Source organism: Cupressus sempervirens, chromosome 7 (assembly GCF_028749045.1).
Source record: "Cupressus sempervirens isolate cs-2001-9-10 chromosome 7, ASM2874904v1, whole genome shotgun sequence".
NCBI lineage: Eukaryota > Viridiplantae > Streptophyta > Pinopsida > Cupressales > Cupressaceae > Cupressus > Cupressus sempervirens.
The window spans coordinates 439,893,524-439,912,588 of NC_143124.1; the positions used below are offsets into that span (position 1 = coordinate 439,893,524).

Sequence of the window (19,065 nt, forward strand, 5' to 3'; positions counted from 1 at the left end):
TCATAGATTCGTGCTAATAAATCAAAATGATTTAGTTTTGGAATTATGTATATTTCATATATATATATATAGACACAAATTCTTATATATCATAATGAAAAAAAATCACTAATCCACAGATCTGATCCCCATCCCCAAATCAAATCGTAATCAGCAACTTGGATTTACAATTAATGTATATAAAAATTAGGCAGCCTAAAACTGCAAATGAAGTAAATGGTAACAAGATTGTACAGACCAGCAAGAGCTATAAATTACTTTACTAAAAATACAATGCAAATAAAGCGGTACAGAAGCACCCAGAGCGTGTCTTACAAAAAATAACGGGGTCTTTAGCAATCACTACTCCCTCAAAATTTCTTCCTAAATAACCCTGTAGTTCAATTCCATACACACTTTTTTGTAACGATCAACGTTGTGTGACTGGAATGCTGTATGTGGTGAATGTTGGGTGATGCGACGCGCTCCCCTGCCCACAGGTGGTTAATTATGTGGTGTTCCATGTTCACTAACAGTCAATTAAGTAATCACATTACAGGAAAACGGGTTTCAATCAAACATAAAGAAGAATGTGAATTCAACAAAGTAACTGGCATATTTGATGTTTACGAAGGCAATTATTCTTACATGCGCACAACAAAATATTTAAGAAACCCTTACTTCCATCTATCTTCACGCAACTCCTTACGTTTGAGTTGCCCGGATAACGTTGTACCAACTCAAAGTCAGCAACAAGAAATTTTAGAGAAAAATAGGGATTTGCCATAAACTAATCCGCTCAGCTTCCCCTGTTGTTATTGATCCCAGCAAGTCAAATCAAAGCAAAGCAAAATCTTTGCCAGTAACGATCATTTAAGCAGTTAAGCAGGCCATGCCATATTAGTAAGGCAAAGACAGTGGCGTGATGATGGTTTAAGTTTGTGCCACACTAGACATGACCGTTGTGTTAATAGAGGCATAATATGCGCCCACTTGAGCAAGCCTGATGCGAGTCTGACATATTTGGGAATATTTATACCTCAGATGACTGCTTGGCCAAACATTCTGAGTTTCATAGTATATCCTCCGATGCAAAAAACACAGAGGATGTAAAAATTTACTAGTTGACCAAACGTGTAAGCATGTGTGATTTATACCGGCTGGCTGAAAATGAAAACTCTTTCAGGAATTTCTTCCATTACAACACAATAAGCGTTATTTACAAACTCCATAAGCATCCTGTATGATTAAGGGGAGACAACATTTGAGTGATTTTTATTTACTTGAAAAGACATTTACATTTAAACCTACTTACAGAGTTTCTTCTGTAATGCAAAATATGGGAACTAATTTGAAAAATAGGCACTCACAGACCAAAACCTATTATCTAACAAGTACATGAAACCAATGCAATTCAATTATTTTGTGCTCTGTTTATAAGTAGCATTATATACTGCTTGGAAAGATATTCAGCTAAGTTCAATAAGACAAATCTCATCTCCTGGCATCAATATCAAAACCAGCACCATTCCACCCAGAAGCAGTTTCATCCTTAGGTTTCTGAAGAACCAAATTACTTTTTCCTCGATTAACATTATGAGTACGACCTTTTATTATGTGGGAATGCTGCCCTTCAGACGCTGATTTGATTGATTGTCCCTGATTATTTAGATCTGACATATCAATACCCTTTTTTTCAGAAGAATATTTAATGTGCCCTGGATTTGATGAATGATCTGAAAGTGAATGAGAGTTTGTTGAAATAACAGAATCACAGTTTTCAGACTCGTTCAGTTGTTCACTTGGAGATGTGTTCTTGACATTATTTGGTGCTACTGGTCCCATTTTTGTAGGCTCCTGCAAGGCAACAGTTAAAATAAGAACAAAACAACTAAATTACATACAGATGCATCTAGCAATTCTACCTGGGGTCAATGAAGTTGAAAATAACTACACTATTCTTGCCCGTTATGCAGAATGACTGTTATTCTTTTACCCATAAACATTACAGCTCTATTTGGCATGCTATCCTTGTTAATTATTTCCAGATTTGATGTAAAAACTAGAGATGATACGTGGAGAAAACTGCAGATAGAGCTGATGAAAATCATATAAAATTAGATTAATCCCAGCACTGCCAGAAGGCCCTTATCAAGAAAGTGATCTAATAGCCATTGCATTCTCAGTTTCACAACTAACCTTTTTTTCCTCTGGATTCAATGCTTCAAGGCGTGTCTTTAGATCCTCTAACCTTGAATATTGTGCAGCTGCACTCTCTTTAACCTACAGAAACCATGAAAAGCACAGTTACATCTTTAGTTCTTTCAATTGTAATGACATCTTCATCTGAATGCATCAAAGGATTTTAGATAAAATGCATACCAAACTATTTAGATCCTCACAAATTCTTTGTTTTTGAGCCTCCTGTTCTTCCAAATCCTTCTTTGCTTCTTCCCAAACCTGAAGAGCATCAGTTGGATTTTTGTGTGGTCATATGATATAATCTTCTCGGGAACTTCTTCTACACAATTTTCATTTTGTAAAACAAGAAAAACATGAAACAAAAGTATTAAGAATGATATATTTCCTTGTTCTCTCTTCCAATATTTGATCAGGTTTTTTTTTGGTTGTTTCACGGTCACCTCAACATCCACATAAACATTAGGGGAATTGTCATAGATTGACAAAGCTTATTCTAATGTTGTTCTCTAGTACTGGAAGTGGTTTGCAAGATTAGGGGATATATAGGTGTATTTCTAGTACGGTTTAGTTAAAATCAACTTTAATCATATATTTCATAAAGTAAAACTGGAAAATGTGCACATGTTGAGATGGGTTACAGGAAAACTATATCCTATGAAAGCAGTGAAACAATGCTGTGCCTGAGCCCAGTAAACAGTGAATCAACATCGTTTTAGAACCATGCTAGTTTGTGTCAATTATCATAGCCCAGTCATCTTTAAAAGCCTTCAATTTCCTTCAACTGTGGATAACTCTCCTGCATTTTCCTTAAAACCTCAATATTCTAAAAAAGCAATAGCAACTAGAAAATTGTTTGCTAAAGATATTTGCACGTTTCTAATCATCTGAGAGTCAACCAAGAATGGATCTTAGCAAGAAAGGGGACCTATCAAACAATGTTCTACTCAAGGAAGCCATTTCAAATAAATTCTTGAGGTGTCGATATTCCACAAAAAGTCACCAGTTGTCTTGTCCTAATAGACTATTTTTATCCGTAAATCTTAATGAATCAGCAGCCAACTCATAACCTCATGTTTGGAGTGGAGCAGTTTCTGATTCTCTAAATGCCTAAGAAACAGCTTTACAATCTTGTTTCAAGGTCCTTGACTCTCAAATGCTTGTCTGGATGGATATTAATGGTTATAGCACTTCCAATTTTACGATACACATTCTTTGCATAATAAGTACAGACAGCTTTTCCAGTACTACTCAATTTCCAATCACTCCTATAAGGACATGAAAGTAGCAACCTGAGAAGGGAGTTTTCTGGGATCATTTTACAAAATTCCTGAAATTAAAAGATTTTTTACAACTCAAGATTCCTTTCTCAAGAATAAAAACTAATGAGATTTATGAAGAGGTGTTAAAGACAGTTACTAAAATTTGCCTTTTACCAATATAGCATGTTGGTGGCAGTTTTCTATATAAGAGAGGGATTGCATTTTATTTCTTGACACAGATTGGAAGAATTTAAGGCAAGGCATGAGTTTTTCAACAGAGAAGTTTGTATAATTTTCCATAGTAACAAGAATCGCGGCAATTCACGTGATTCAGTGATTCGATTCAAGCCAAATGAGTTTTTGTGAATCAGTGAATCGTATCAGCGATAAAGGGTTTATGAAATAAGTTACGACATTTCAAGGGTTTTTTTAATTTGCTGATTTGTGGCCAATTCATGATTCAGTTTGACCTTGCCAATTCCAATCCGATTCCGATTCTCATTACTTTGAAATTTTCAGATTCTAAGACGTTTTCCTCTTCAATGTTTTAGTTTTAGTCCATGGCTGGAATGAAGGATTTTATATGCTTTTATTTAAATTTCTTGCATGATTTTTATTTAATTTTGCAGGAAGAATGGTAGAACCCAAGGAACTAGGTTTGTCTAGACAAGCATTGATCAAGAACGAGCTAAAACGATTCCTCCTGAAGCTGATGTTGGTGTCAAAATGGAGATAATTTGGTGACTCAAACTTGGGCGGCCTCAACAAGGAGGGGTTTAATCAAAGAATGTTTAGCTAACAAGATTATTCTCCAAAATTATTAGCCAGGCAAATAGTCAAATATGGAATTGTGGCAGCAGCTGGCTTCCTTCCCGCCATCCAGCATCCTGATTTGATCATAGAATTTGCAAGGCACTACAATTCAGAAGAAAGAGTAATCAGGGTTTTAAATGGCGGAGTGTTGGCATATCTCTCTCCACCAGAAAATACAAAAGCCTTTGGAATTCCAATATTTTGTTCAATGGTGTGCAAGTCAAAAGAACACACTTGGGTCTATATGTCCAGAGCGGACCAATGTGATGGAGTTATCAACTGCAAGTGGTTGCAAAAGAACAATTCCCACCATTCCAAAATGCTCAAACAACTTGTCTGGTTGGATCTTAAGCAGCAATACAGTGACCAGGTTCCGATGCTGAACAGAATATTTGGAATCCCACAATCTTGCATTTTTAAGCCTTGGATGTAGTACTTTATTTAGGAAGTAATAGATGGAGTAAAGGCTATGGACTGGATGGGAATGATAAGTGAGAACTTGGATGAGCAGTTCAGAAATTTAGGGCAATCAAGGACATTTAATATGAGCTTGTATGTTATATATATGCTAGCCAATATGACCAAGTATGAAGGATTGAAATGCAAGGGACCAATAGGAAGCGGTCCAAATCAGTTAAACCTGCATGAGTGTTATCCCCAGCTGCACCTCTACACTAGGATTAACTTCATGAGAGAAAATGATGCCTTTGTTATGCAGTCAGATCTTTACAAGGCGGCTTTCATAAAAGGTTCTTATTTGAGGCAATGAAGTTGGTGGAAAAATACAGATCACATTAATTTCCCAACTTTCACCTAAATTAGGCTTCAAGGATTCTCTTCTGAGTCATAAACATCCAAGGTATCTGACTGACAAAATGGTGTTGCCCAGAAGTCACTAGGCAGTTAACTGCACTTGACAAAACTCAGAAAAAGAAGAAATTGGGACTTAAATTCACAATCTCCATGGGAGACTCTAATGAAATGTGTCCATGTATGCCAGCAGCAAAGAGATTTAATCCACCTTGAATACCAAGGAATGTTTAATCTCTACCCTCTTCTCTAATTTTCACTTTAATTGGATCTTTTCTGCACTTAATTGTTTGAATTGAATTGTAGTTTGAACGAGGCACAGGGTCTTCCTTTATATGCCCCCCTCTCAAGAGCCACATCTATTGGAGCATAGAGTGGCTGACTTCATTCATTAAATTCCATTTCCTTGTAAATTGTTTATACTACTTTATTGGCAGACCTGATTTGAACATTGAATTTTGTTGAGTTTCCATTGCTTTGTCATTGCTGTAACTTGTACTGACATAAATTTCTGTATATTTCAAATTACCTTCTCAAAGCATATGTATATGATATTAACAGTCATGTCTCCGTAGAGACATGTCTCTTTAACTGTCATTAGTTATCAATAACATTTGCTTATTATCATGATATATATATATATATATATATATATATATATATATATATATATATATATATATATATATATATTAAATGAGTTAAGTAGATATCTTATATATATACAAGATATATAATATATATCATTGATTCTTCAGTGAGTTTTATATGACTGAAACTACACTAACACTCCCTCTTAGGGAGTACTAACATATGAATAGATATTACACCACTGGTAATATTAGGAAGGGCAAATTTAAAGGATATCTTTGATCAGAAGATCTCCAGCATTTTGATTTTGTGAGTATTGGCCTCCTAAATATCAACACATGATATTATGGCCTACTAAATATCAACACATGATATTCACTAAGTACTCAATAATAAGGTAATGGCCTCTTGAATATCACATCACATGATATTCACCAAGTACCTATGATACAACTATACAAACAACTCATAGATCAATTGAATGATTAACTGGAAGCTTTCCAGGTGGATTCCTAGAATCTTATCCCTAATCACTAGCTTTAATCAATTTAAGCTTCAGCAAATTCTAAAGGAGGGAAACCAAGTGGCAGATGCACTTGCAAACGGGGAAGTCCTCTCAGATTTCTCCAGAATCATCAAAAAAACAGCTCAATTTGTAGCATTATGCTATATAGCACAACAAAAGGATTTTCTAGTAATCCTTCTCTAAAAAAATAGCACATTGCAGGGACTTTTTTAAAGGGTACAGATGGCTATTAAGGAAAAATAAGCTCCATGAAACTGCTATTCCATCTCAGAGTTCTAATATAGTGAATAACAGAGTGTAAATCAGGTATAATGTTTTGAATTGTCCTAATTGCTGAATGATATCCTCTTTGGGATTGGTTTTAGTATTCAGTTCTCAGGGCAAATAATCTAAAGGGTGAGAACAGTAGTAGAAATGGATTGAAAAAAATGGCATACAAATGGAGGCCTTAAATTTGTGAAAATTTGGGCTCCATCAACCTGGAAGGTCTTACAACCAGGCATGTTGGATGAAAATCTTATTATGAGAATTGGCATTGTGTGGATTTAAATCTCTGTGTTGTTTATATTCCATTGTGTGGTTGTTTGTTGGGGGCTAGGACATCTCCTTTGGGGATTCTTCTGCCTTGCACTGTGTCAGGTGGGAAATAAAAGCAAGTGTGATAAAATTTAGAAAAATAAAATGGTGACAAAGTGATGAAAATTAGAGGATAAAAAATTTAAAATAGAAAATGGAAAAATGGAGAGTAAAGGTTTTTTTTTCATTTATCAAGGTGCATGGGTGGCATGAAAAGAAAAATAAGAAAAATGGTTGTCATTTCATTTATCGAGTTGTGTAGGTGGCTTCTTAGAATTATGTGGAAAGTTTCTTAAATCGTGCATTTAATATTTGTTGTGATCCACAAAGGCAATGTAATTTTCTAGGCCACATGGTGGTGCCTAGTTGTATTTGAGTGGGAATTAATTATTTGTTGTAAGGTGCTTAGTTGCATTTACCTTTTATCCCACATTGGTTGTGTTTGTAACATCTCGGGTGGTAAGCGCCTATTTAAGCAAGGCATATGAGCATTTGTAATCAAGCTCTCAAGGTGTGATCTCTTCTTGTATAGAAGCTTGGAGAGAAGGATGAAGCAGAGGAGTGAAGTTTGAGAAGAGCTAGCAGTTGCGTCTTGGGAAACAAGGAGATTGTTTGGTGGCTTGAGAGCACAAGTTTAGATTTTCCTTGGAGGTTTCTACTAGAGTGTAGATCTGGACTAGCTAGGATTTGGATTGGATCTTGAGGATCTTGCAAAACTATTACTTGCTTTGTATTTAATTGTAACTGGGAAGGCCTTACAGCCTAGCATATTGCATGTAATCAGTTATTTTATGAATGAAGAGTTGTTTGGTATCATATCTTATTTCTTGTGTTGTGTTTCCATTGTGTGGTTATTTACTAGGGGCTAGGACATCTTTGTGGATTCTCCTGCCTTGTGTTGCATCAGGTGGTATTAGAGCTGGAGTTCTCGAGTGTGTGGACAGATCGTTGAACGTGAGGCAGTTTACATTAGGACCTGGGGTGAAGATCATCAGAGCAAGGCTCTGGTTGATCTTGTGGATTTGTTGCAGAGGGTTCGCGAAGATCTTGGAAGATGCCTCCAAAAAGATTGTGTTGAAGATGGTAGCTGCGATAGAGATCTATCTCTGGAAATATGAACATTATTACCATTATTGTTATGTTCAGCTGAAAAAGACACTTAAGTTTTAATCTGTAATATTAAATGTAAATGACATGTGTCATTCTCATGCATTGAGGCATGAATATTGGAAGAGTCACATTTAATTATCGGAGTTATAAAAATCTCAAGAGACTTTCGGTTATAATGTGAAGAGTCTCTTCTTTTGTTATATATATCGCATTAAGCGATAGGCATTGGACACTTGAACATTTCATTATCAAATAAAGATATTTTTGTGTTGTGTGGCTGGGTTTTTCCCTTCATTCTCAAAGGGTTTTCCTAGAATATTTTTGGTGTTCTCTATTTCAATTTTTGTCTTTTTTATGTCTGGTTATTTTCATGGATTTCTGGGCTCTAGTTTCAACATGGTATCAGAGCCTAGTTCAGATTTCAATAATATAGGAGTGTTAAAGATGTATAACTATTGAAGAGATCAACTCTATGTCGTTTTTGTGTTGATCCTATTGTTTGATTCTGAAGAGTTTGTTTAAGTTCAAGCAGTTTTTGTGTTCTTAGAACTTGAGAAAACGTTGAACATTTAAAGTTCTTATTCCCAAGTTCTTTGAGTGCTTAGTTTATATCTTTCATTCTGAAGTTTCATTGCAAACGCCATTTTCTTGTTCTTCCAGAATCATCACTGCTGATGTTTAATGTCAATCTTGTATGTTTTTTCTCTCCTTCAAAGCCATATTTTCATTTTGTGAAAGAAGACTGTCATTTTGAGAACACTGCATTTTTATTATGAGTCATTAGAATTTTATGTGAATTGAGATTGTCAATATGACAGGTCGATTTGATAGTGTCAGTCGCTTGGTCTTCAGCGCTTCAATATTTTTTGAATGAGTTGGGGATGTATCTTCTCCTCCATTGTCTTATTTTAGATACTAACGACATCTTGTTTTTTACCAATTATTTTGCATGAGTATTACAGGAATAATTAAGGACGGTGAAGTGTCGTTAGTAGAATTCTGGTATAGTTCTATTTTTTTTTATTGACATCTTACATTACTTTCTTTTATTTTTTCTTTATTTGGTGTCTTTATTCAATGACCTGGCATCACATGTGGTGGACTTTCAGTTAAAACGACAACTATTATTTCTTTCCATTAATCGCATCATGTCTGTTTGGAAACATCTTTTTCATCTGTCATTTCTCTTTAACATTGATTGTCGGGATGGGCCGCGGGTGCGATGAGAGGAAATGGCGATGGCGAGGAAGCGTATGAGTATGAGGTTGTACCCAAGTTCAGCTCCAAGGAAGAAGATTCAATAAGGCGGTTGTATGTCAAAAGTGGCTGGTTCGAAAAGAGGTTGGAGGAGCTACGATGAAGGATTCCCCTAGGACTATAGCACTCACCTCCCCGTCTGCGCAAAGACAACTTCACCTCCTCTTCCACTCACTCCCTCAAGTGAAACGCCCACCAAGCCGCCCAATTGCAAAGAATCTTCTTAGTCGTATTTATTTCCGTTGAGTCAAGAAATCTTTTATAGACAAGATTTGATTCACGAATTTATGTTTTTCATGGTCTTCCTTTCAAGTTTAATTTTATGCTGATACTGAAGATGTTTGCTTGAGTGATATCTCACATGTATTCATTTTTGTTTCAAGCAATTGATAGAATCAGTGGTTTTGTGGAGAAATGTCCCTCTTCATGTGCTTCATCCATTTTTGGCACCTCAAGGTTTTCGAGTGCAAACAAGGGGGTACTACCTGCTATTACTTCTATTCTCTACATGCCTTTTTCCAACTCTACGATTGCTAGTGGATATGCTGATGGCAGTATAAGAATATGGTATATAGTTAAAGGTACATGTGAAACTACTTTAAATAGGCATATAGGAGCCACTACTATGCTATGCTATAGCAAAACAGCTCGCTTGCATCTGGAAGCAAAGACACAGACTTTTCCGTCTTCACAGTCATCGAGATCAAGTGACGGATCTTGTTTTTCTTGAAGGTGACAAAAGGCTTGTAAGTTCTTCCGAAGATAATTTAATGCAGGTTTGGGATCTTGATGCTCAATACTACATGTAAATTATTCCTGGTCATCACAGTGAAATCTGGTCTATTTGTATGGACCCTGAGGAGCATTTCCTTGTTACTGGCTCAGTTGATCACGAAATGCGCGTTTATGATTTCCATCAAGAAATGCTTAGGGAAAAAAGTGTTGCCAATGGAACTAAGGATGCTAATCTAGAATGATTATTCTTCAAGATCAAGATGATTATTCTTCAAAAAGATAAGTATTCTGACTTTTATATTTGGGAAGTATGTTTAAATTTTTTGATTACAGGGTGCATCAAGATATGAATTAAAGCTCAAGGGGAGATGTTGAGCTTGAGAAGGAGATTTAAGCATTCAGAGGGAAGTTTCCTACATATTCTTTTGTGATATTTGCTTACAGTCATCAGATTTTAAAATGATCAAATATTGAGTAGTTTATGAGTATTTTTGTGTAAAACTCTGAGTTTTGTGACCTCTGATTTTGATTTTTTTAAGGATGGATACTTGAGGAAACCATTTTTGGCAATGAGAGGGCTGTCCTAGCTGAAAGAAGAATCACTCAAATTATTCTTTTAGAATTATAATGGAATTTGCTGAAGAAATTTAATCTCTTGATGACATGCATGGTGTTTTTCTTGCAACTTATTTTTAAGTTGTCATTTCACTAGGTATAGTGAATATTCTAATATTGATTCCTATTGTCATTAATATCTACTTTCGTTGCAGGAGAAAAGCAATGATTAAGAAAGATGTTTTAGCTTCAGAGGGAAGCTACATAATTAAGAGGGAGTACTTATGGAATCCCCACCACTCTCACATATGCTTGTGATGCTTATAGGATTTGTAAAATTTGACTTAAATGGAACTAAGTCTTATTTTGTTATGTATATTCTTGTATGAATAAATGAGATTGTAAGATCAGCTATGATAACTCTTTCACTATGCGATAGTGACCATCATGTTGAGAGAGTCCATGATGTCATCATGTTGAGAGATTCCATGATGAGAGTTGGATGTCATGTTGAGAGATTCCATGACAGTTCATGTTGAGAGAGTCCATGATAAAAGGCTTAGCTGAGTCTTACAAATCTTTTCATGTTGAGTGATTCCATGAATGTGATTAATTGTTACAGGTTTTCATGTTGAGAGATTTCATGAATGTGATTATTTGTTACAAGGTTTCATGTTGAGTGATTCCATGAATGTGATTAATTGTTACAAGTTTTCATGTTGAGAGATTCCATGAATGTGATTAATTGTTACAAGGTTTCATGTTGAGCGATTCCATGAATATGATTGATTGTTATAGTTTTTCATGAATCTAATAGGATATATGGAATAAAATTTCATCATTAACATTTTGGTTGAAGTCTTGTGTGATTGTTCAACTAAAGATCTCTCTTTGGCTAAGAGGGAGTGTTGAAGATAGTAGCTGCGATAGAGATCTTTATCTCTAGAAATATGAACATTATTACTATTATTGTTACGTTCAGCTGAAAAAGACACTTAAGTTTTAATTTATAATATTAAATGTAAATGACGTGTCATTCTCATGCATTGAGGCATGAATATTCGAAGAGTCATATTTAATTATCGGAGTTATAAGAATCTCAAGAGACTTTCGGTTATAATGTGAAGAGTCTCTTCTTTTGTTAGATATATCGCATTAAGCGATAGGCATTGGACACTTGAACATTTCATTATCAATAAAGATATTTTTGTGTTGTGTGGCTGGGTTTTTCCCTTCATTCTCGAAGGGTTTTCCCAAGATATTTCTGGTATTCTCTATTTCAGGTTTTGTCTCTTTCTGATGTTTGGTTATTTTCATGGATTTCTAGGCTCTAGTTTCAACAGATTGGACCCTAGGATGATCACAAATCTTTGTGATGTGGTGGAAAAGAAGATTTCAGAGATGTTTCATCAGTTTGAAGCTAGTTAACCTGATCGAGTTAAGGAAGGGATAGTTGAGTTCCCCAGATATTTCTGGAGCTGGAGTCTACCGATCTCGAAGAGAGTGGTCTGGTCAGTTAAGAAGATTGTGCGGAGAAGAAGACAAATTGTTATTGAGGAAAAGGTAAAGGATGACTTCGTTGAAGTTGAAGAGGTATATATGGTTGGTTTTGTTGATCGGTTTGTGGAATCTGATATGAAACCTGCAGAGCAACTTGTGGTTGTTGCTGAGATACCTAAGCTTATAGAAGAGATTTGTAAGCTTGTTGAAATTGGAAAGGAGATTTGTTTTCATGATCAATTGGTTAGATTTGATGTGAAAATTGCAGAGCATCTTATTGTGGATGATGAGATTGCTGTTTATGGGGATAAACATATGGATGAGGATTTGCATATGGTTACTGTGATATGGATTTGCATTCATATCTTGCTACTGAGGTGATTATGGATGTACCGGTTATTGTTGGTATGGTTGATATAGATGTTGCTACTGATGTGGAGTTGGATGTTGCTGATGCAGTTGAGGATCTACATGATACTGTGGATCTATGTGTTCTTGGTTTGCCTAAGTTACAGGGATTGTTGCCATAGCATTATGTTCAGTTTGTTCCTGGGAGTGAGCATGTTGATTGGGTTGCTGAGATTCATTCAATTCAAATGTTTGTATGAATGAAGCCAAGATGGTTGGTGTACAGATTTGTTCTTTTGTTTTAGATGGATTGGAAAACTTTTGGTGAAAATGAAGTTGGTTGGAAAAATTTCTTTTGGCATCAAAGTATGGGACATACTTTTCTATCTACCTAGGGAATCTAATGCAGGAGCATCTTGCATCACGAAATAAAAGGGGGGGTGATAAAAAAAATATTAAAAAATGGAGTGACAAAAATTAGAGGCAAAATAATTTTTAAAAAATTGAAAATGAAAAAATGGAGAGAAGGTTCTTTTCGTTTACCGAGGTGCATGGGTGGCATAAAAAGAAAAATAATAAAAAATGGTTGTCATTTTATTTATCGAGGTGTGTAGGTGGCATCTTAGAATTTTGTGAAAAGTTCCTTAAATCATGCAATTAATATTTGTTGTGATTCACAAAGGCAATGTAATTTTCTAATTGGCCACATGGTGGTGCTTAGTTGTATTTGGGTAGGAATTAAATATTTGTTGTAAGGTAGTTGCATTTACCTTTTATCCCACATTGGTTGTGTTTATAACATCTTGGGTGGTAAATGCCTATTTAAGCAAGGCATATGAACATTTGTAATCAAGTTCTCAAGAAGTGATCTCTTCTTATATAGAAGATTGGAGAGAAGGATGAAGCAGAGGAGCGAAGTTTGAGAAGAGTTAGTAGTTGCGGCTTGGAAAACAAGGAGATTGCTTGGTGTCTTGCGAGCAAAAGTTTAGACTTTCCTTGGAGGTTTCTATCAAAGTGTGGATCTGGACTAGCTAGGGTTTGGGTTGGATCTTGCAGAATTATTACTTGCTTTGTATTAGGCCGTAATTGGAAAGGCCTTACAGCTTGGCACATTGCATGTAATCAGTTATTTTATGAATAAAGAGTTGTGTTTGGTATTAGATCTTATTTCTTGCATTGTGTTTCCATTGTGTGGTTATTTGATGAGGCTAGAACATCTCCTTTGGGGATTCTCCTACCTTGTACTGCATCAAAAGGGTTTGTTCTTTGTATAGAATGTAGCATATCTTCCACATCATGTAATTAATTGGAAGATATCATAGGTGGTTGCTTCTAATATGTAATAATTTATTTTCAGATAGTTCCTTAGGTTCTTTTTAAATCATATATCTTTCTCATTTTGTTGTAAGAGGAAGATATCCCGATTGAAATGAGGAGCACGCTGCATTTCTACCGTTCTTATGTAGCTTCTTGCATTTTTCCTTATATTAATAAAGGGCACTATCCCCATAGTGATAGCACTTACCTTAAAAAAATCTATAAAGATAAAAAATATTATATTAAATTTAAATACACTACAGTAAATTTAAAACATTATAATATGATTTTTTTTTTAAATTTAATTTTAAAAATATCAATATATAAATGATAAATATGTTGAATATACCCACTAATAAAACTTTATTATAGATGCAATTATTAGAACATATATATTAAATCCATAAGACTTAAACATATGCTAAACTTTTTAACATAGAGATATTTAAATATAATACTCTTCCTACTTATAGCTTTCAAATCTGGGAATCTCTTATCTTGAAGATATTAAATATATTCACCTGACCATTGTAGTGTCCTCATCCCAACACAAGAACCTAATGTCATCCAAGGCATACTCAAGAATGTTACCATGCAGTAGAATGTGGCAACCTTTGGAGAGAATGTTGGAGTGAAGAACCTCTAGCGGCTATGGTGCATGGTTGAGCCATGAAAGAGCCATTCAAAACCCTAGCCAATGAATGCTCAGGATCACCATCCTTTCATGAAGTTGCACTCATGCCCATGCCTAAGCCTCACCCTTCAATGGATCTCCCCTCGCGCGTGTACTTGAGCCTTGGCCAAGTATGCCAAATGATGGCCATAAAAAATTCGTGCTTGGGCTTCCACTTATGGGAAAATAATGAACCAGCCTTGATTCAACGAAAGCAATAAAAGTCCTTTTTATAAACTATTTTATTAAACAAAAACCTATGTCCTCTACACTTGAGAATATTTTGACAAATTTTCAGTCATGTTTTGATCTTCACCGAATTTTGAACTTCATGGCCAAAATTCTGTGATGTCATGTCCCCAATTTCTGTCCTTCCTTAGTGACAACATTTCTAGTAGGGTTGGTCTATTATCTGGTTCCCATGGGCCAGCAGAGCGTAGAGGGAACCAACCCAGGGACTTTGAGAGTCATGCATGAGCTTCCCAAGTAGTTTGGAGCAATAGACAACAGTTTCCTACAATTTAGGAGGGATTCCTAATTTGTAGGGATTGACTAGGAGTGGTCTAGGAGGCATTTGGAGACCTCGGCGAACGTTTTGGAGACTTAGAGTGCATCTCCTATTTTTTAGGAGGCATTCCTATTTTTTAGGAGGAACTCCCAGTTCAGTGACAGTTCTCTCAGAGGTGCACAGAGAAGGGGAGTCATTGGGACTCAATTTTGGTTGATTGGGGTTGTCTCCTACTTTTTAGGAGCATCCCTAGATTTTAGGGATGGACTACCAGTTGACACATCTTGTCCGGCATCAATCATAGACAGGTGACAAGGTCAGATTCATGTTTGATTGGTCATTTTGGGCCTTTTGGGACCATTTGAGAAATATTTAAATATATTTAATTATTTCCTAAGTTGGTAATTAAATAAATTAAAATAAGGTTAATAATATAACCATTTTGGAGTAATAAGGGGATTTTGGCTTCAGTTGATCAGGTACACCTATGTGTTATAGCTCGTTGGAAAGGTCTCAAATTATTATACATGATTTTTACTATCTGTAGACTTTTTGGTGCCTTCAGCTATGGAATTTTAATAAAGTAATTTTTTTCCTATAGCATGGACGACTTTAATTGGGAAAATGTTATTTTATTATATTTTATTTAAAGGGCAAAGTGTAATTTCCCTTTAGGGTTCGATTTACAGTTGGAAGGGGATATAAGGAGATGGAGACCTAATTTCTTATTATCTTTTGCATATTGAAAAATTTGTTTTTGTGAATTGGCTCTAAGAGAGCAATTCTTCATCTGGGACGCAAACCCCAAGTTCTGGATTGGCTGGGACGTAGCCCTCAACAGTTATTGGCATTGGATTCTTTAGACAGTGTGCGTTGCTATCAAGGATAGAGTACGCCATTCTTTATTGTGGATTCAAGTTGCAAATTTATGGTTTCAACGTTGCAAATTGATTCTTTCAGCTGGGACGTGATTCCTTGCAGTCTTAGGGCCGCCATTTGCAGCAGTTTGGCATCATTGTTGGATGTAAGCTCCTTGGAACTGCATTGGATTTATTATTTGGCTTTATAAATCAGAAATCTGCCTAGTAAGATTTATAGCAATTCTGATTTGGCTTTATGCTCTTATTTATTTTCAGTCTCCTCTCATGTTTATTGTTCATTATTCATTACTATTGTGAAAACTATCAAAAAACACAAAACAAAAACAAAACCTTCTACAATTTCTGTCTATTCTCAAAGACTATCAAAGAAATCACAGGAAAATATAGTTTATTAATTTAAAAACTACAGCAGATCAGCAAGGGCATCCATCAGGGATCTTTCATGTGAACCCTGTGACTTGGGCTAAAAGTATGCAGATTGTGAGCTTTCAAAAAGAATATTTCTGCCTTCAAAAACCTAAGTTGTTGAATCTTGGGACTTTTCTGGGAAAGAAATGTACCAGAATCAGATTCTGAAAACAATCTCCTGTGGGTATACATCTGGGATTTTTATTTTTAAATGCCGAAATGTTTCATGATTCTAGTATGATCTTTTAGATTTTTTTAAGAACTAGACTGCAGATTAGAGAACTCTGAGCTTTTCAATCATGAGATTCTGGCCTGATCTTTTTGACACAAAAACCTGAATTTAAATTAGAATAATATTTTTCAAAATTTGAAATTAGTAATGGCTTGTTTAGCATATGTATTGGTATATGAAATTCTAAACTTGATTCTATTTTTTAGCTGCATATACATACATACATACATACATATATATATATATACACACATTAGTATGAAAGTACCAAAAACATATGCAACCCCTCAAAAACAAATTGTCATACCCATGTAACCATACCCATTCTCATTTCCGATTTGGCAACTTAGTCAAAAACCCAACATATTCAGACTGTGTATAGTCAATGCAGAATTTCTAACTCCTTGATTGAACAATCAATGGTACTCACATGTATATGATGCAATCCTTGTTTTACTTTTCTTGGCCAAAGTACAGAAACTTACATACATAACTTTTGCGTATCTTCCAACATCAAAAGCAAATGATAATCTATCTATCAGTCTGCATGTTTTTGTATTTCTTCTTGACATCAATGATCAATCTATCTAACACTCTTCTAATGCACAGTATTTCCTAGTTGCTTCTAAGATACCATATATATTATTCTTTTGTTGAATAAAGAGCTAGCCTTGATTGCCCATCTGGCTTCCAAGAGGTGACTATTGATCTTAAATTCATCAAGAACCTTGAAGTAGATCTTATTTCAGACATTGGATAAAATTTTTAGAATACAACAATTGCCATAAATAAATGATAGGAAAATACATAGCCTGGACAATTCTCTTAGACACAATTCGCTTGCAATAGATCATGCACTACAATATGAGAGTTTAGACCCACTTGATGCAAAGAAAGTCAATGGATCCCTAGCTTACCCCAGACCTCAAATCTATTTAACTATAGGTTTGATGATGAAAAAGGATGCATCTTAGAAGGGATATAGTGGAAGTGGTTCTAGAAACTCTAATACTCCAAAATAGAGAGAGTGTGACCCTCGCAAAGATGTGGACTCCTGAGTATGTACAAATCAAAGATATCTCTAAAGCTGTGAAGAGCACCCACGAAATACTGAGGGGGTGGGGGTGCTGAATCAGTATTTCAAAACTTTTGAACTTTTAAATGCATGATGTCACATAAAACATAAATAGATCAACAATCAAGACGCAAACACCAAATTTGTCTTGCCCAAAAATAAAGCTATTCCTCTTTCTTTTTATTTGCAGAAGCTATCATAGCAACTGAAATTACAACTAACAGCTTCTTCATTTGTAATGCATAAGCTGCTCCATTCTTAGTGATACCACCCAGTAATGATAATAGACATTAATGCAGCTCCTTTAATTCACCTCAACTTAGTCGAATAATACTTTTATAAAAACAGCACCTTTTAAAAAAAATGAAAACACCCAGTCATAAAAATAAACACTGTCCTTCCCCAAACAAATGGCCTGGAATACCTACGTCTAAATCAAAATACATGCATCGACTCATCTTAGTCCCAGTTGAAAACACCAGCTATTATGAAAAAGCATGAGTTCCTCTTCATAAAACACTACTGACATTCATTTATTGCACCTCTCAAAATGGTTCTTTATATACAGTAAGGGACCCTTCAATGGTTGCACAACACATAGGATAAATAAGTTAATAAATCACTTTTGTTTATTTATTTTTAAACAAGCGCTACACCTCATTGTCGACTTTAAAATATTCCAATGTTATCATAACATAAAATCTGACATGGCAGCTAAAGAAGGCGAGCAAGCAGCTGAGGTAAACAGCCATGAAGCCTAGCCAGACAACCAGATTGCTCAATGTTACATCCATATTTTCACTTAGAAATAAAATGCTTTTTATAGCCGTGGTGAACTTCATGGGAAGTAAGTTGATTTGGTTTAGTTAATAATTATGATTCATGTGAAATGGAAGTGTTTGTTATTCATTATAAGTTCATGTGATTTGGAATATGGTTCATTTTTATGTTGTCATATGCATTGGAAAAGTATAGTTAATATAATACTTGTTATAGTAAATTTGATTTGATTAAATGATGAGAAATATGTTATCACCTTGGTGAAATTATTCTTGCAGGAATGCAAGGAAGAGGGGGAAGCATTACAAGAAAAGAAAAGGGCATGAGGGCACCACCTACCATTGAGATAATAGGTATGGGTCCTAAAACCACCTTGGTCAAGGGAAAAACCAGACTAGGCAACAAGGGGGTACCAAGTGATTACCATGACCTAGGTTGGTCTACGTATTTAATAAGATGATAAAATAACTAAATGAAACAAAATTGTTACCTTTATATATTGATATGAACTTCAAAGCTACTGGTGATAACTAACATGTCTTAATATAACAATAGCATGGTACCTATATAAACTTGCGCATGTATGTCTGTGTGTGTGTGTGTGTGCATAATTCAAATGGGACATACATGAGTGTATACTCCTACTTAAAATAACCCGAGATATGTATGCTTAGAATATCACGTATATGTACATATACCTGTGCACATGCAAATACGAGTATAGATAGATATAGGGTGGTGTCCTTATATTAACACCTTGAGTGCAATTATTAGTTTCCAAAATTTGGCTATGTTTTAATTATATTTCATGTTACCAGCCCCCTTTATTTCCAGCTGCCTATTTAATATTTCTTTTCTTCTTTAGAAATAGCCACATTTGCTATTGGCCTTTTCGAAGCTCTTCAAAATGTAACTCTTGACATTGCCACC

General features: G+C 35.2%; 1 protein-coding gene across 1 annotated transcript in view; it reads right to left on the reverse strand.

Annotated features, from left to right (window-relative positions):
- Positions 1 to 1,226: 1,226 nt before the first annotated feature.
- The window catches only part of LOC149547476 (junctophilin-like protein), a 62,885-nt gene continuing 45,046 nt past the window's right edge, over positions 1,227 to 19,065 (reverse strand). The window contains exons 5-7 of the mRNA XM_089791660.1: positions 2,362 to 2,439; positions 2,179 to 2,262; positions 1,227 to 1,836 (exon numbers count right to left, since the gene is read on the reverse strand). Of these exons, the coding sequence (XP_089647786.1) occupies positions 1,474 to 1,836; positions 2,179 to 2,262; positions 2,362 to 2,439 (525 nt within the window). The 3' untranslated portion in view covers positions 1,227 to 1,473. The remainder of the gene's footprint in view (positions 1,837 to 2,178; positions 2,263 to 2,361; positions 2,440 to 19,065) is intronic.